This window comes from Salmo trutta, chromosome 7 (genome assembly GCF_901001165.1).
Source record: "Salmo trutta chromosome 7, fSalTru1.1, whole genome shotgun sequence".
NCBI classification, from domain to species: Eukaryota; Metazoa; Chordata; class Actinopteri; order Salmoniformes; family Salmonidae; genus Salmo; species Salmo trutta.
In genome coordinates this window covers 51,648,389-51,663,632 of record NC_042963.1, presented here as the reverse complement: position 1 = coordinate 51,663,632, position 15,244 = coordinate 51,648,389, and the positions used below count along the sequence as shown (strand labels likewise).

At 43.3% G+C, this 15,244-nt stretch overlaps 1 protein-coding gene across 2 annotated transcripts in view; it reads right to left on the bottom strand.

Moving 5' to 3' along the window:
- The window catches only part of LOC115197645 (probable 2-oxoglutarate dehydrogenase E1 component DHKTD1, mitochondrial), a 28,667-nt gene that overhangs the window by 12,282 nt on the left and 1,141 nt on the right, over nucleotides 1-15,244 (bottom strand). Inside the window, exons 1-9 of one of the 2 annotated variants that reach the window (XM_029759369.1) lie at nucleotides 14,832-15,130; nucleotides 9,084-9,236; nucleotides 7,390-7,601; nucleotides 6,867-7,061; nucleotides 6,337-6,606; nucleotides 4,738-4,909; nucleotides 2,508-2,706; nucleotides 1,216-1,375; nucleotides 50-202 (exon numbers count right to left, since the gene is read on the bottom strand). In XM_029759369.1, coding sequence (XP_029615229.1) covers nucleotides 50-202; nucleotides 1,216-1,375; nucleotides 2,508-2,706; nucleotides 4,738-4,909; nucleotides 6,337-6,606; nucleotides 6,867-7,061; nucleotides 7,390-7,601; nucleotides 9,084-9,236; nucleotides 14,832-15,018 — 1,701 coding nt within the window. In that variant the 5' untranslated portion in view covers nucleotides 15,019-15,130. Of the gene's footprint in view, nucleotides 1-49; nucleotides 203-1,215; nucleotides 1,376-2,507; nucleotides 2,707-4,737; nucleotides 4,910-6,336; nucleotides 6,607-6,866; nucleotides 7,062-7,389; nucleotides 7,602-9,083; nucleotides 9,237-14,831; nucleotides 15,131-15,244 lie in introns of those variants that run through there. The other variant, XM_029759370.1, reaches the window with a different exon arrangement.

Genomic DNA, 15,244 nt, shown 5'->3' with positions numbered 1-15,244 from the left:
TACCTAATACACACTAATCTAAGTAAATATATCCTAGAATTGTTATTACCGCCACGTGCATCTTCCCCAGGTGACTGTGTAGCTGGACTCCTTCGGGGACCTCCACAGATTTGGCCCCTACGTACTGCAGCAGAGGAGCAGGCACCCCGGTGTCCCAGTGAGTGACCCTGGCCTGGGGCTCCTCCAGGCCTCCCCAGCGCCCCTGCAACAACAACAATACAACTTTATTAGTCTATTTGCGACAGCAAACAACAGAAAGATGTATTCTGCTCCGTTTCTCAACACCCCAGAGAGCTCTCGTCACCAGACCTGGGTTACAAACGGTCACATATTTTGAGCGTTTGCTTTAATCTGCCTGTAGTGTCAACTATTCTATTGGTTCCATTGTACGACGCAAACTCAATCAAGCCCAGCTAAAGTATTTGAAATTATTTCACATCACAGGCCTGCAGGTTAGTGGGTGGAGGGCTGTACAGGGTCATGCTACCTGCAGGTTCATGGGTGGAGGCCTGTACAGGGTCATGTTACCTGGTGGGTGGAGGGCTGTACAGGGTCATGTTACCTGGTGGGTGGAGGGCTGTACAGGGTCATGTTACCTACAGGTTCATGGGTGGAGGGCTGTACAGGGTCATGCTACCTGGTGGGTGGAGGGCTGTACAGGGTCATGTTACCTGGTGGGTGGAGGGCTGTACAGGGTCATGTTACCTGGTGGGTGGAGGGCTGTACAGGGTCATGTTACCTGGTGGGTGGAGGGCTGTACAGGGTCATGTTACCTGGTGGGTGGAGGGCTGTACAGGGTCATGTTACCTGGTGGGTGGAGGGCTGTACAGGGTCATGTTACCTGGTGGGTGGAGGGCTGTACAGGGTCATGTTACCTGGTGGGTGGAGGGCTGTAGAGGGTCATGCTACCTGGTGGGTGGAGGGCTGTACAGGGTCATGCTACCTGGTGGGTGGAGGGCTGTAGAGGGTCATGTTACCTGGTGGGTGGAGGGCTGTACAGGGTCATGTTACCTGGTGGGTGGAGGGCTGTAGAGGGTCATGCTACCTGGTGGGTGGAGGGCTGTACAGGGTCATGCTACCTGGTGGGTGGAGGGCTGTACAGGGTCATGCTACCTGGTGGGTGGAGGGCTGTAGAGGGTCATGCTACCTGGAGGGTGGAGGGCTGTACAGGGTCATGTTACCTGGTGAGTGGAGGGCTGTACAGGGTCATGTTACCTGCAGGTTCATGGGTGGAGGGCTGTAGAGGATCATGTTGGCCAGCTTGTCGTTCAGCATGCCGTAGTGGGCTGTCCTGATAGCAACACGCTCCTCCTCTGTCATCAGGCCCTCTGAGATCAGCTGGTCAGCGTAAGAGTCTGGGGTGCTTTTCCTGGAGCTGGGGGGGATGACGAGAGGGTAGGTATTTCATGTTATTTCCACATTGTTCTGTAATCAAGGGTATATAAGGGCAAACAGTCTAAAGCAAATACTATATATTAGGAAGGTTAGGGTTGATGAGGTGTTGTTTGAAAGGATTAGAGAAGATGGCTTCATGGTCAGTCCATTGTTATACTGTAATCAAGTATACAGTCCATTGTTATACTGTAATCAAGTATACAGTCCATTGTTAAACTGTAATCAAGTATAAGGTTCAAGGAAAATAACATCAGCAACCATCTTGTTGCAAAGAGAATTAGAGAAGGGGATACCAAGTCAGTTGTCTTTTAACCACCGAACCCCTCTGAATCAGAGAGGAGCAGGGGGCTGCCTTAATCTAGTTCTCAATGACTTAGCCTCTTTTAACCACTGAACCCCTCTGAATCAGAGAGGAGCAGGGGGCTGCCTTAATCTAGTTCTCAATGACTTAGCCTCTTTTAACCACTGAACCCCTCTGAATCAGAGAGGAGCAGGGGGCTGCCTTAATCTAGTTCTCAATGACTTAGCCTCTTTTAACCACTGAACCCCTCTGAATCAGAGAGGAGCAGGGGGCTGCCTTAATCTAGTTCTCAATGACTTAGCCTCTTTTAACCACTGAACCCCTCTGAATCAGAGAGGAGCAGGGGGCTGCCTTAATCTAGTTCTCAATGACTTAGCCTCTTTTAACCACTGAACCCCTCTGAATCAGAGAGGAGCAGGGGGCTGCCTTAATCTAGTTCTCAATGACTTAGCCTCTTTTAACCACTGAACCCCTCTGAATCAGAGAGGAGCAGGGGGCTGCCTTAATCTAGTTCTCAATGACTTAGCCTCTTTTAACCACTGAACCCCTCTGAATCAGAGAGGAGCAGGGGGCTGCCTTAATCTAGTTCTCAATGACTTAGCCTCTTTTAACCACTGAACCCCTCTGAATCAGAGAGGAGCAGGGGGCTGCCTTAATCTAGTTCTCAATGACTTAGGCTACCTGGTTGGACAAATCATTAGAGAGCCTTATGCTGGCAGTTTGCACTTTCCAGAATTTAACTTTTTAGTAGAACCCTGTCCAATGAATTGATTGTTAAATACCTCCGAGGGCAGTAAAGTCAACAACCTACCGGATGATCTTGTACATGGCAGGGTTAGTGAAGGAGGGTTCGTCCAGCTCGTTGTGTCCCCACTGTCTGTAGCAGAGCAGGTCCAGGATGACATCCTTCCTAAAGCGTCTCTGGTACTCCACCGCCAGCCGCGTGGCTCGCACCACCTCCTCCGCGTCATCACCGTTCACATGGATCACCGCACAGCCCACCATCTTACCTGGGGAGGGGAGAAGACACAGAGTCTGATATTACACATGTATTGACATTCCCGTATATTACTGATTCTAATTCCCATAGAGATATACTTGAAATATCTTAAAGATATCATAATTCCCAGTTTTTATATTATTTATACACACACTATATAATATATATATAAAATATATATATATTATATATATAATATATATATATATATATATATATATATATATACACACACGCACACACACATACATACAGTTGAAGTCGGAAGTTTACATATTTCAGCTTTTATTTCTTTCATCACATTCCCAGTGGGTCAGAAGTTTACATACACTCAATTAGTATTTGGTAGCATTGCCTTTCAATTGTTTAACTTGGGTCAAACGTTTTGGGTAGCCTTCCACAAGCTTCCCACAATAAGTTGGGTGAATTTTGATTTGTTTTAACACTTTTTTGTTACTACATGATTCCATATATGTTATTTCATAGTTTTGATGTCTTCACTATTATTCTAAATGTAGAAAATAGTAAAAATAAAGAAAAACACTTGAATGAGTAGGTGTCTCCAAACTTTTGACTGGTACTGTATATATATACAGTGCCTTCAGAATGTATCCAGACCAATTGACTTTTTCCACCTTTTGTTAGGTTACAGCTTTATTCTAACTAGTTTTTTTCTCTCTCATCAATCTACACACAATAACTCATAATGACATTTTTGCACATTTATAAAAAATAAAAAACTGAAATATCACATTTACATTAGTATTCAGACACTTTAATCAGTACTTTGTTGAAGCACATTTGGCAGCAATTACAGCCTCGAGCCTTCTTGGGTATAACGCTACAAGCTTGGCACACCTGAATTTGGGGAGTTTCTCCCATTCTTCTCTTGGATGGGGAGCGTTGCTACATCTTTGCCTCAATCCTGACTAGTCTCCCACTCCCTGCCGCTGAAAAACATCCCCACAGCATGATGCTGCCACCACCATGCTTCACCGTAGGGATGGTGCCAGGTTTCCTCCAGATGTGACGCTTGGCATTCAGGCCAAAGAGTTCAATCTTGATTTCATCAGAATAGAGAATCTTGTTTCTCATGGTCAGAATTTTTAGGTGCCTTTTGGCAAACTCCAAGCGGGCTGTCATGTGCCATTTACTGAGGAGTGGCTTCCGTCTGGCCACTCTACCAAAAAGGCCTGATTGGTGGATTGCTGCAGAGATGGTTGTCCGTCTAGAAGGTTCTCCCATCTCCACAGAGGAACTCTAGAGCTCTGTCAGAGTGACCATTGGGTTTTTGGTCACCTCCCTGACCAAGGCCCTTCTCCCATGATTGCTCAGTTTGGCCGGGCAGGCAGCTCTAGGAAGAGTTTTGGTGGTTCCAAACTTCTTCCATTTAAGAATGATGGAGGGCACTGTGTTCTTGGGTACCTTCAATACTGCAGACATTTTTTGGTACCCTTCCCCAAATCTGTCCCTCGACACAATCCTGTCTCGGAGCTCTACAGACAATTCCTTCGACCTCATGGCTTGTTTTTTGCTCTGACATGCAATGTCAACTATGGGACCTTATATAGGCAGGTGTGTGCCTTTCCAAATCATGTCCAATCAATTGAATTTACCACAGGTGGACTCCAATCAAGTTGTAGAAACATATCAAGGATGATCAATGGAAACAGGACACACCTGAGCTCAATTTTGTCTCATAGCAAAGGGTCTGAATACTTATGTAAATAAGGTATTTCTGTTTTTTTATTTATTCGCAAAAAAAAAATTGCTCAAAAAATTGTTTTCACTTTGTCATTATGGGCTATTGTGTTTAGATTGATGAGGAACAAAATGTATTTAAGATATTTTAGAATAAGGCTTTAATGTAACAAAATGTGGGAAAGGGGGTCTGAATACTTTCCGAATGCACTGTGTGTGTGTGTGTGTATATATATATATATATATATATATATATATATATATATATATATATATATATATATATATATTATTATTATTCCAATTAAGATTGATAGATAAAGTGATACAGTTTACATACCAACATCGCTACAGTACAAAGACGACCTCCCTCTCGCAGATGGAGTGGTATAGCCCACTTGGTTGTTTACAATGAGGTGGATGCTCCCACCGACTCTGAAGTGGGGGAGTAGTGAAATGGTGAATGTCTCCGGAACAATTCCTTGACCCGAGAATGAGGCATCCCCATGGACCTGAGAAAATGAAGAAGAGGTTCCACAATGATCACCAGTTCTTTTCAGGCCTGAAAGTTGGAAAATAATTGACGTCAACGATGGACAATGCCGGTATGTCTCCATAAACTGGACTTCAGTGTCATAATCCCTTTCTACTAGATCCCTTAATTACATATTGTACTAAAAGTGCTTTTCAATTGTGCAAGGCAAATTCACTAGAGAGCAATGAAGTATCCTTTTCTATAGAAGTTTGACTGAGTTAATGTGTTTCCAGTTCAGAGGGATTCGCAGAATTAACGAGTTAGCCAACTACTGATTTCTGGTTCATTAAGAAAGATAAACTTTGATATGTGTTTTTGGTTGTCATGTCAATTAGACCACGCCCATTTCAAGCTTATATTTCTCAAAAATATAAAAGTTATTTCATAATATTTAGGCAAGTTAGCTGGCTAACTCCTTGATCCTGCTTTGTAGTATATTCCTCTAAGGTGTCAAACTCATTTTTGCCCAGAGGGCCAAATTGCATCCTCACCGAGGTCCAAAGGGCCACACTTCAAACCGGTTATATTGGCTTGCCACAGACAATACTCCACCGGTTATATTGGCTTGCCACAGACAATCACCGGTTATATTGGCTTGCCACAGACAATCACCGGTTATATTGGCTTGCCACAGACAATACTCCACCAGTTATATTGGCTTACCACAGACAATACTCCACCGGTTATATTGGCTTACCACAGACAATACTCCACCGGTTATATTGGCTTACCACAGACAATACTCCACCGGTTATATTGGCTTACCACAGACAATACTCCACCGGTTATATTGGCTTACCACAGACAATACTCCACCGGTTATATTGGCTTGCCACAGACAATCACCGGTTATATTGGCTTGCCACAGACAATCACCGGTTATATTGGCTTGCCAAAGACAATACTCCACCGGTTATATTGGCTTACCACAGACAATACTCCACCGGTTATAGTGGCTTGCCACAGACAATACTCCACCGGTTATATTGGCTTACCACAGACAATACTCCACCGGTTATATTGGCTTACCACAGACAATACTCCACCGGTTATATTGGCTTACCACAGACAATACTCCACCGGTTATATTGGCTTACCACAGACAATACTCCACCGGTTATATTGGCTTACCACAGACAATACTCCACCGGTTATATTGGCTTACCACAGACAATACTCCACCGGTTATATTGGCTTACCACAGACAATACTCCACCGGTTATATTGGCTTACCACAGACAATACTCCACCGGTTATATTGGCTTGCCACAGACAATACTTCACCGTTATATTGTCCTCAGGCTAAGCATTGTCTTTCTGGGGAGTATTTTCCCTCCTGTTGAGCCATGTCTAGGTATGTATATCAACATATGTCTAAATAGGGCTATGGTCTCAGTACGATACCTGGAGACAGACAACTTTATCCCCAGGCTGAGCGTTCTCGTCTGGGGAGTAGTCTCCCTCCTGTTTGAGCTGCTGGCGGGCACGGGTCTTCCCCTGGGTGACTGGGTTGATGGCCTCCAGGTGGGAAGGGTTGGGCAGCATGGTCACATGGAGGGGGTGGGCAGCACCAAAGTCCAGCTCTACAGAGGAGGTGAGGTGGGAGAGGACATCACCGATAGAGGGAGAGTCTGCTGGGAACTCACTGAGGCCACGCATTTTACGGAACATCAGCTGGAGGTGGAGGGACAGGGGAGACAGGAGTCACACATCCCAAATAAATATCAATCAAATCAATCAATTCATCAATCAATATATGAATAAATAAAAGTTTAAAGTCCCAGGAGTGAACCCTGAGGAAGGCAACTGGTGCCAAAACATTGGTTCATTCATATGACTGGGAGTGTGAGACCATGTTTATTAGTTATCCCAGGGTCATTCATGATAGCCATTACAGTCATGACCTTTGATCTCGAAGATGTCTAAACCCTGACCTCTGGTGGGAACTGCAGAAGCCCCGTGAGGAGGTTAAGTCTCCCGCGGTGAGGCATCCCCATGACGATATCCGTCACCCCGCTGTGGGCAGACAGACGGAACATCTCGTAGAACACTCCCATCATGCTCTCTGCTCCCTCACCGCCATAGCGCTTCACTGTGGAGAACTTGGTGGCCAGAAAGTGATCAAACTCCTGAGGTAAAACAAGAAGAAACAGGTTGTTATTGTAAAAGAGAACGTGTTCTCAATGACTTCTGGTGAAATAAAGGCAATACACATCAAGAGATAAGTCAGCAAGATTTGTCTCAGTCTTTCTTGGAAATGGGACCAAAAGAAAAATAACATTGATAAAAACAATACCTCCTCATTCTCGCTAATAAAATAATCACTTTACTCTGATATTAGATAAGATACTAGTTTTTATTACTTAGGCAATTAAAGCTAATTAAACTATAAATACAGTACGAAAGTACGACAACATTTCTCTATCTATCCATTCCTCCCTCCCTCCATCCATCTACCTGTGACTCCAGCATGAGCTTGGCCAACTTTTTCCTCTCCTCCGCAGTAAACATCTCTTTCTTCAGCTGCTCGAAGCGGTCTGCGAGCCACTCCCTTTCCTCCAGGCTGGTCAGCTGACTGGTCTCTATGGAAATGCGGCCACAGTAGGACTCCTCCAGGTAGCCAATCACCTCCTCCACCGACGCCTCGGCTTTACCAAAATGCCTCAGTCCTGGATGAAAAGGAGTTCATATAAGAGTCTCCTGTTGAAGATTTTGATTTTTAAATCAGGTGAACCCTGCCTGAGTAAGATCTGTTTGGTCGCAAACGTGTTGCAGTGTGCAGGACAAAACGTGTGTGTGTTGTACATGTGAGGCAATAGTGGATATGGAGGAGACAATTATGAATTCCTTATCTCCATGTAGGGCTACAGGTGATGGATATGATAGACACCCTGAATAACTCAAATGTATTTATAAAGCCATTTTTACATCCCCAATTTTCAGAAAGTGATTTTACCCTCTGAATCATATCCACTAGTTCATGTGTATTACCTGCATTTGAGTTGTATTATTTAGGAGTGATTATGTAAGTGATAATCAACGAGGGGCTATGCGTTCTCTGGAAGATAATGAACAACGTGGATGGTGTGCTTCACGACGTGCTAGCGGAGTGGAACTAATCTTCTACGGACTTATTTTCCAAAGAACGCATTGAGTCCCGAGTTCATTATCCTTTTTATACCATGGTTATAATTTAACAAATGTACTGCTAGAAATGTGTTCATTTGAAAATAGAAATGATTTTCAAGATCCACTGAAGTACCTAGCAAGTTTACTAGATAGCTGCAGTAGTTGCCTTGGTTACCAAACAAACAGACTTGCTAGTTTAGCTAATCAGTCCGATCACAGATAGATCAATAACAGTTTAGTTATAAAATCAATGACAGTTTAGTTATAAAATCAATGACAGTTTAGTTAGAAAATCAATGACAGTTTAGTTATAAAATCAATGACAGTTTAGTTATAAAATCAATGACTGTTTAGTTATAAAATCTTTGGTCCTAGCTTGCTATTATGAAAATCTAATTCAACAATGACAATGTTTTCAACTCAACTTTTGCTTTCAAAAGCAGCTCAAAAATAGAACATGTAAGAATGAACTATAGCCATTGAATTCTAATGTGCTGATATACCTTGTGCATTATAGGGAAATAATGCACGCTCTAGAATGCCCTTCAAACCAATCAGAAATGAGTAATCAACAATGCCATGGTATAAACTGTAATAACCGAGGTGTGAGATATTATTATTGACTGTCACTGAAAATGCTTCATCCCAGGCGACACCATGCAGAGAGCCTGCATTAACTTGATGTGTTATTGTCAACAGACCAATTAGCATTAGCAGTTTGGCCCATTTCCAGGCACTTCACATTTAATTGGTACAACTGGAATGTATGGTTGGTTTAGCAATTCAAATGTTTGGTGATGGGTTGGCCTCTCCATAAGGCTTCCCTACTACCTACACTACAGTATAACTACCTAGTAGTAGCTAGCTAGTAGCCTAGTAGTAGTAGGAAGATAGTAGAAAACACTGCTATGCATCATCAATGTGAAGTGTATTTATTGATAGATTGATTTAATCAATGAAGTGTTCTCCCTTTAGAAACGTATTTAATGAAGAAGTCAAAAGACCACATAGACATAGCTTACCTGATGTGTTGAGGGGTCCTTGTACAGTCCCAGTTAACATGTTGATCTCTGGCACACTGTCCTCCACTGGGTCATCAGGCAGTAGAGGGTTAATTTTAGCAGCCTTGTGTCCATGTGCTCGGTAAGCCTCCACCAGGCGTGCAAGCCCATGGTCTGTGTAAACAGAGGGGGGTGAATCCATTTTGATTTGAATGAAACCTTCCATACATATTTGCCCATTGTAGAAGTGTTCACAAAGTGACCTTTTGGACCTGAATGCCAAAACATTCAAGAGATACAGCTGCTCAAAGTTGACCTATTTGGCATAACCCACCATAGCATGAGACATCCATGTCTTCAACACTGGAAAAGATTAAACAGCCATCTTTGTGGTACTAATTTCATAGAAATTTCAAAATGGTGTACCAGCTAGTTTAAATTGCAGTTGACTGAAGGGATAGGTCCATTCTATTAATTATATTTCTATGACTGAAATGACAACCTATCCTGTATTCAAGAGCATGTTGTGTCTCAACCGTTTGCGGGCAAAAACACAAAAACCTCAGATGATGTAGGGCAGGGGTGGGCAAACTTTTGGGCTCGCGGGCCACATCCGGATTTTGAAATTCAATGGGGGTCCAATTGTTTCTTAAAATTGTTTGTTAAAATCAATTTGCGGGGGCCTCCCGAGTGGTGCAGCGGTCTAAGGCACTGCATCGCAGTGCTTGAGGTGTCACTACAGACCCGGGTTCGATCCCAGGCTGTGTCACAGCTGCCAGGTACATTCGTCCACTGATGGCTCCATGTGAACTACAATTCCAATGCTGTGTTTTAACATCTATAATCATCGCTTTCATAACGGTTTTCAAAACATATGCCGATATCTGCGAGAAAAAAAGATTTCAAATTAAAAAAATACTTACTGTAGCAGTTTTGCAAAGATCCACAAGCTGTGTACGTGCCCAGTTGACAAACTACACTTGTTTAAATCAAAAGGGATACTGTCAAAAAGTGATTTAATTCATATGGATTTACCCAGGGACAAAGACTGTTCCAAAACAACAGCCTTTTTTATGTAAACACGTGGGGTTGGAGGATATCCATAGTCTATGACAAGCATTAGACAACTTTCCAGTTAAATGCTAATTAAAGCAAGTCGTAAAAGTGTAGCTGTGATACGTAGTGACAACAATGACTACAACAACTGAACAACACTTCATCTGTTCTGCAATAACAATAGGTGAATGAATACAGTGCCATGAAAAAGTATTTGCCCCCTTCTGGTTTTTGCATATTTTTTTATACCGAATTTGATCAGATCGTCAACCAAAATCTAATACATCTGATAAAGTGAACTTGACTTTCCAAATAACAAAAAAGTATATACTTATTTTATTTATTTTGTTAACAAAAGTTATGCAACACTCCTCCTTACACTCAATAACTGGTTGTGCCACCTTTAGCTGCAATGACTGCTACCAAATGCTTCCTGTTGTCACGGATATGTAGGGCAGGAGGAAGGAGCAGAGTCAAATGCAGGATATGATTGTTCGGTAGGCCGAAGTTTAATGACACCCAACACGCTAGGTGTATCAAAACACAGGGATCGCACAAACCCCCAAAAGGGAAACAGGTAATCCAAAAGAAGAAGAAGAAGAAGACGCGGAAATACGCACGGGGCGCAGCCCGGCTAGAATCAATACTCCAAAATGTAAAACGCTGGAGCAAAAACACAATGTATAACCACACTGCCCGCTGACAATCAAAATAATCCCGCACAACACACAACCCCAAAGGAACAAACTAAATACCCCCCCCCCCCCCCCCACTAATGACAGAAACGAAAACAGGTGCGGACCTAGACAGACAAAACACAACATACACAGAAACATAGATCGGTGGCAGCTAGTAGACCGGCGACGACGACCGCAGAGTGCCGCCCGGCCCGAGGAGGGGCATCATTTTCTGTGGATACTGTGACACCTGTAGTTGTTGATCAGTCTCTCACATCGCGGTGGAGGAATTGCAGCCTGCTCTTGCATGCAGAACTGCTTTAACTCAGCAACATTTGTGGGTTTTCAACCATAAATGTAGGAAATACCCGTCTTAGGGGGTTTCAAGCACGAACTGCTCGTTTTAAATCCTGCCACAACATCTCAATTGGGATTAGGCCTGGACTTTCAAAAACTTAAAAAGGCCATTCAAAACTTAAGATGTGTTGCTTTTTAGCCATTTTCATAATTGTGTGTTTTGGATAATTGTCTTGCTGCATGACCCAGCTGCACTTCAGCTTCAGCTCACAGACGGATGACCTGACATTCTCCTGTAGAATTCTCTGATACAGAGCAGAATTCATGGTTCCTTCTATTAAGGAAAGTCATCCAGGTCCTGAAGCAGTAAAGCATCCCCAAACCATCACAATACCACCACCATGCTTGACCATTGGCATGAGGTTCTTACTGTGAAATGCAGTGTTTGGTTTTCACCAGGCATATATGGGACCCATGTCATCCAAAAAGTTTACTCAAGTTTGCCAAAAAGCACCTGGATGATCATCAAGACTCTTGGAAGAATGTTCTATGGACAGATGATTCAAAAGTATAACTTTTTGAACGACATGGGTCCCATTATGCCTGGTGAAAACCAAACACTTGGTTGATATCTGTTTTTTTGGTGGAAGAGAGCGGGTTAGGGTCTCGTGGCTTACTGTTCCCAGTCAACATGCTAGGCTCAGGCCTATTCTGTTTGGCTTACGGTACCCAGTCAACATGCTATGCTCAGGCCTACTCTGTTTGGCTTACTGTACCCAGTCAACATGCTAGGCTCAGGCCTATTCTGTTTGGCTTACTGTTCCCAGTCAACATGCTAGGCTCAGGCCTATTCTGTTTGGCTTACTGTACCCAGTCAACATGCTAGACTCGGGCCTATTCTGTTTGGCTTACTGTACCCAGTCAACATGCTAGACTCGGGCCTATTCTGTTTGGCTTACTGTTCCCAGTCAACATGCCAGACTCGGGCCTATTCTGTTTGGCTTACTGTACCCAGTCAACATGCTAAGCTCGGGCCTATTCTGTTTGGCTTACTGTTCCCAGTCAACATGCCAGACTCGGGCTTATTCTGTTTGGCTTACTGTACCCAGTCAACATGCTAGGCTCGGGCCTATTCTGTTTGAGATTCAGGGGACTAGGCATTGACTCTGACTCAGTGGGCTTCATGCGGGCCGAGCTCTTCCCGAGTCCGACCCCATCCCTTTTTCCATATTTTGTTACGTTACAGCCTTATTCTAAAATGGATTAAATACGTTTTTTTCCTCATCAATCTACACACAATACCCCATAATGATGAAGCAAAAACAGGTTTAATAATATATGTTTGTAAAGCAAATAACCTCCTGTTTTAACTCGCCTTCCTTTAACATGCGAAGCCCATGTGTCCTGAATCAACAGACACCTCCCTTGGTGAGTCATGCTCTTGCTCATTCTCACTGTCACTCACTCAAACTCACATGTGCGCAGTTGCAGAGAAGAAGAAAATATTTGACAATTACACCCATTTCTAACAATGTTTGTTGCAGGAATGACATGACAGACGACTTTTGAGAGATAAAATATTATCTCTTTATTTCCTCTTTAGACATACTTACATTTTTGCATCTACCTTTCTTTTTTTTAAGACTGAGGACAGCTTGGCAATTGGGGGAACCTCTGTCCGGGACAATGTCCTCAGGTTTATGGCGTGGTGTGTTTGTCCGGGACAATGTCCTCGGGATTATGGCGTGGTGTGTTTGTCCGGGACAATGTCCTCGGGATTATGGCGTGGTGTGTTTGTCCGGGACAATGTCCTCGGGATTATGGCGTGGTGTGTTTGTCCGGGACAATGTCCTCGGGATTATGGCGTGGTGTGTTTGTCCGGGACAATGTCCTCGGGATTATGGCGTGGTGTGTTTGTCCGGGACAATGTCCTCGGGATTATGGCGTGGCGTGTTTGTCCGGGACAATGTCCTCGGGATTATGGCGTGTTTGTCCGGGACAATGTCCTCGGGATTATGGCGTGTTTGTCCGGGACAATGTCCTCAGGATTATGGCGTGGTGTGTTTGTCCGGGACAATGTCCTCGGGATTATGGCGTGTTTGTCCGGGACAATGTCCTCGGGATTATGGCGTGTTTGTCCGGGACAATGTCCTCGGGATTATGGCGTGTTTGTCCGGGACAATGTCCTCGGGATTATGGCGTGGTGTGTTTATCCGGGACAATGTCCTCACGATCATGGAGTGGTGTGTTTGTAAAAAGCTGTTTGACTATTACAACATTTATTAAAAGTTTAAGCAAAACTTTAACATTTAGAGATGAGTTTAAAAAATAGTCATTATCAAACTACTGTCTAATTTTGATATCCTCTTTTTTTTTATGTTTCAGACTGATGACCAATTAATAATTGGGACAATGTCTTTCTTCAATATGAAGAAACAGAGCCTTTGATACCACTCATGTGTGCTCCATTGTAGTTGGTAAGTAAATGTGACAAGTTGAGACAATTGACATAGATAATGAGAACTCTTTTGTAGATTCTGACTGTAAAATATATTTTACTGTATGTTACTGTTCTGTCATATCCTTCATGTCAACATTATGCCAAAAGTGTATTTATTTTCTTCTCTTTTTATGCTTAAATAAGGACCACTAGGCTCCAGATCTGACCTATCACACCACTCTTCAACAGGACCACTAGGCTCCAGATCTGATCTATCACACCACTCTTCAACAGGACCACTAGGCTCCAGATCTGATCTATCACACCACTCTTCAACAGGACCACTAGGCTCCAGATCTGATCTATCACACCACTCTTCAACAGCACCACTAGGCTCCAGATCTGACCTATCACACCACTCTTCAACAGCACCACTAGGCTCCAGATCTGACCTATCACACCACTCTTCAACAGCACCACTAGGCTCCAGATCTGATCCATCACACCACCACTAGGCTCCAGATCTGACCTATCACACCACTCTTCAACAGCACCACTAGGCTCCAGATCTGATCCATCACACCACCACTAGGCTCCAGATCTGACCCATCACACCACTCTTCAACAGCACCACTAGGCTCCAGATCTGACCTATCACACCACTCTTCAACAGCACCACTAGGCTCCAGATCTGACCTATCACACCACTCTTATGAATCATTAATAAATATAAAACATTTGAACTTTATATAGTCTGTGTCCCAGTCTTTCTATGCATGTAATGTGTGTGGTTATGAAACATTACTGTATGCAGATGTCCAAAATGTTTGATATAGATTTGTTTTTGTCATTGCTTGATCTATTTTAAATGGAAAAATATGTTGCAGATTTAAAACTTGAATTGGTTACTATAGAAACAAATAGAAATGTAATGAACAATATTTTCAATGTCAAACTTTATACTGTGCAATATTTTTTACAGTAGGTAATACGCTGTAGTCAGGTAGTCATTACCAGGTTATGATGAGGTCTTAACTATGACCAGTAGGCTACATAATATAGCACGTAATATACAGGTCACAATTATGTCGCAATTGGTAACATGGTGGTCAGAAAAAGACGTCATATTCTGGTCAGTAAAAAGTCGGGGGTAAAAACAGTTTGCGACCAGAATAAGACGTCATACGGATGTCTTTTCAACCTGGTTTTGCCCACTGATAATGTTGCCCAACATTCTTGTTTTGCTATAGAATAATAACTAAAGGTTAAAGATGTCCATCATCGGGAAAAACTACTGACCTCGATTGAGTGCAGTGATATACGAGACTGGATCACTGTGCAACTTCGTGTCCCCGTGGCTTTGTTTGGGTCGGTGACCGTAGACTCCTTTCCGGGTGTGATACAGACAACCGACGACCGGTCGAGCGACACTGAGAGGTACTCTGCTGACGCGGTGCAAGTTTTTCAGGAATAGTATCGCGGACATGATTTGAAATGTATAGAATAAGTAAAAAAGGACGTAGCTAGTTAAACTAGACGGTTCCACACTACAGAGCAGCAGCCACACTGCTGGGAAAAATAGGCGGTGACACCATACTTCAAGCTGATTGGTTGAGCCGTCGGCGTGTTTCGCGGAAGCGCAGAGGTTATATAGTTTAATGTTGAATCAACTAAGGTGCACGTGTAGCCAGAATCAGATTGTAATGTATCAC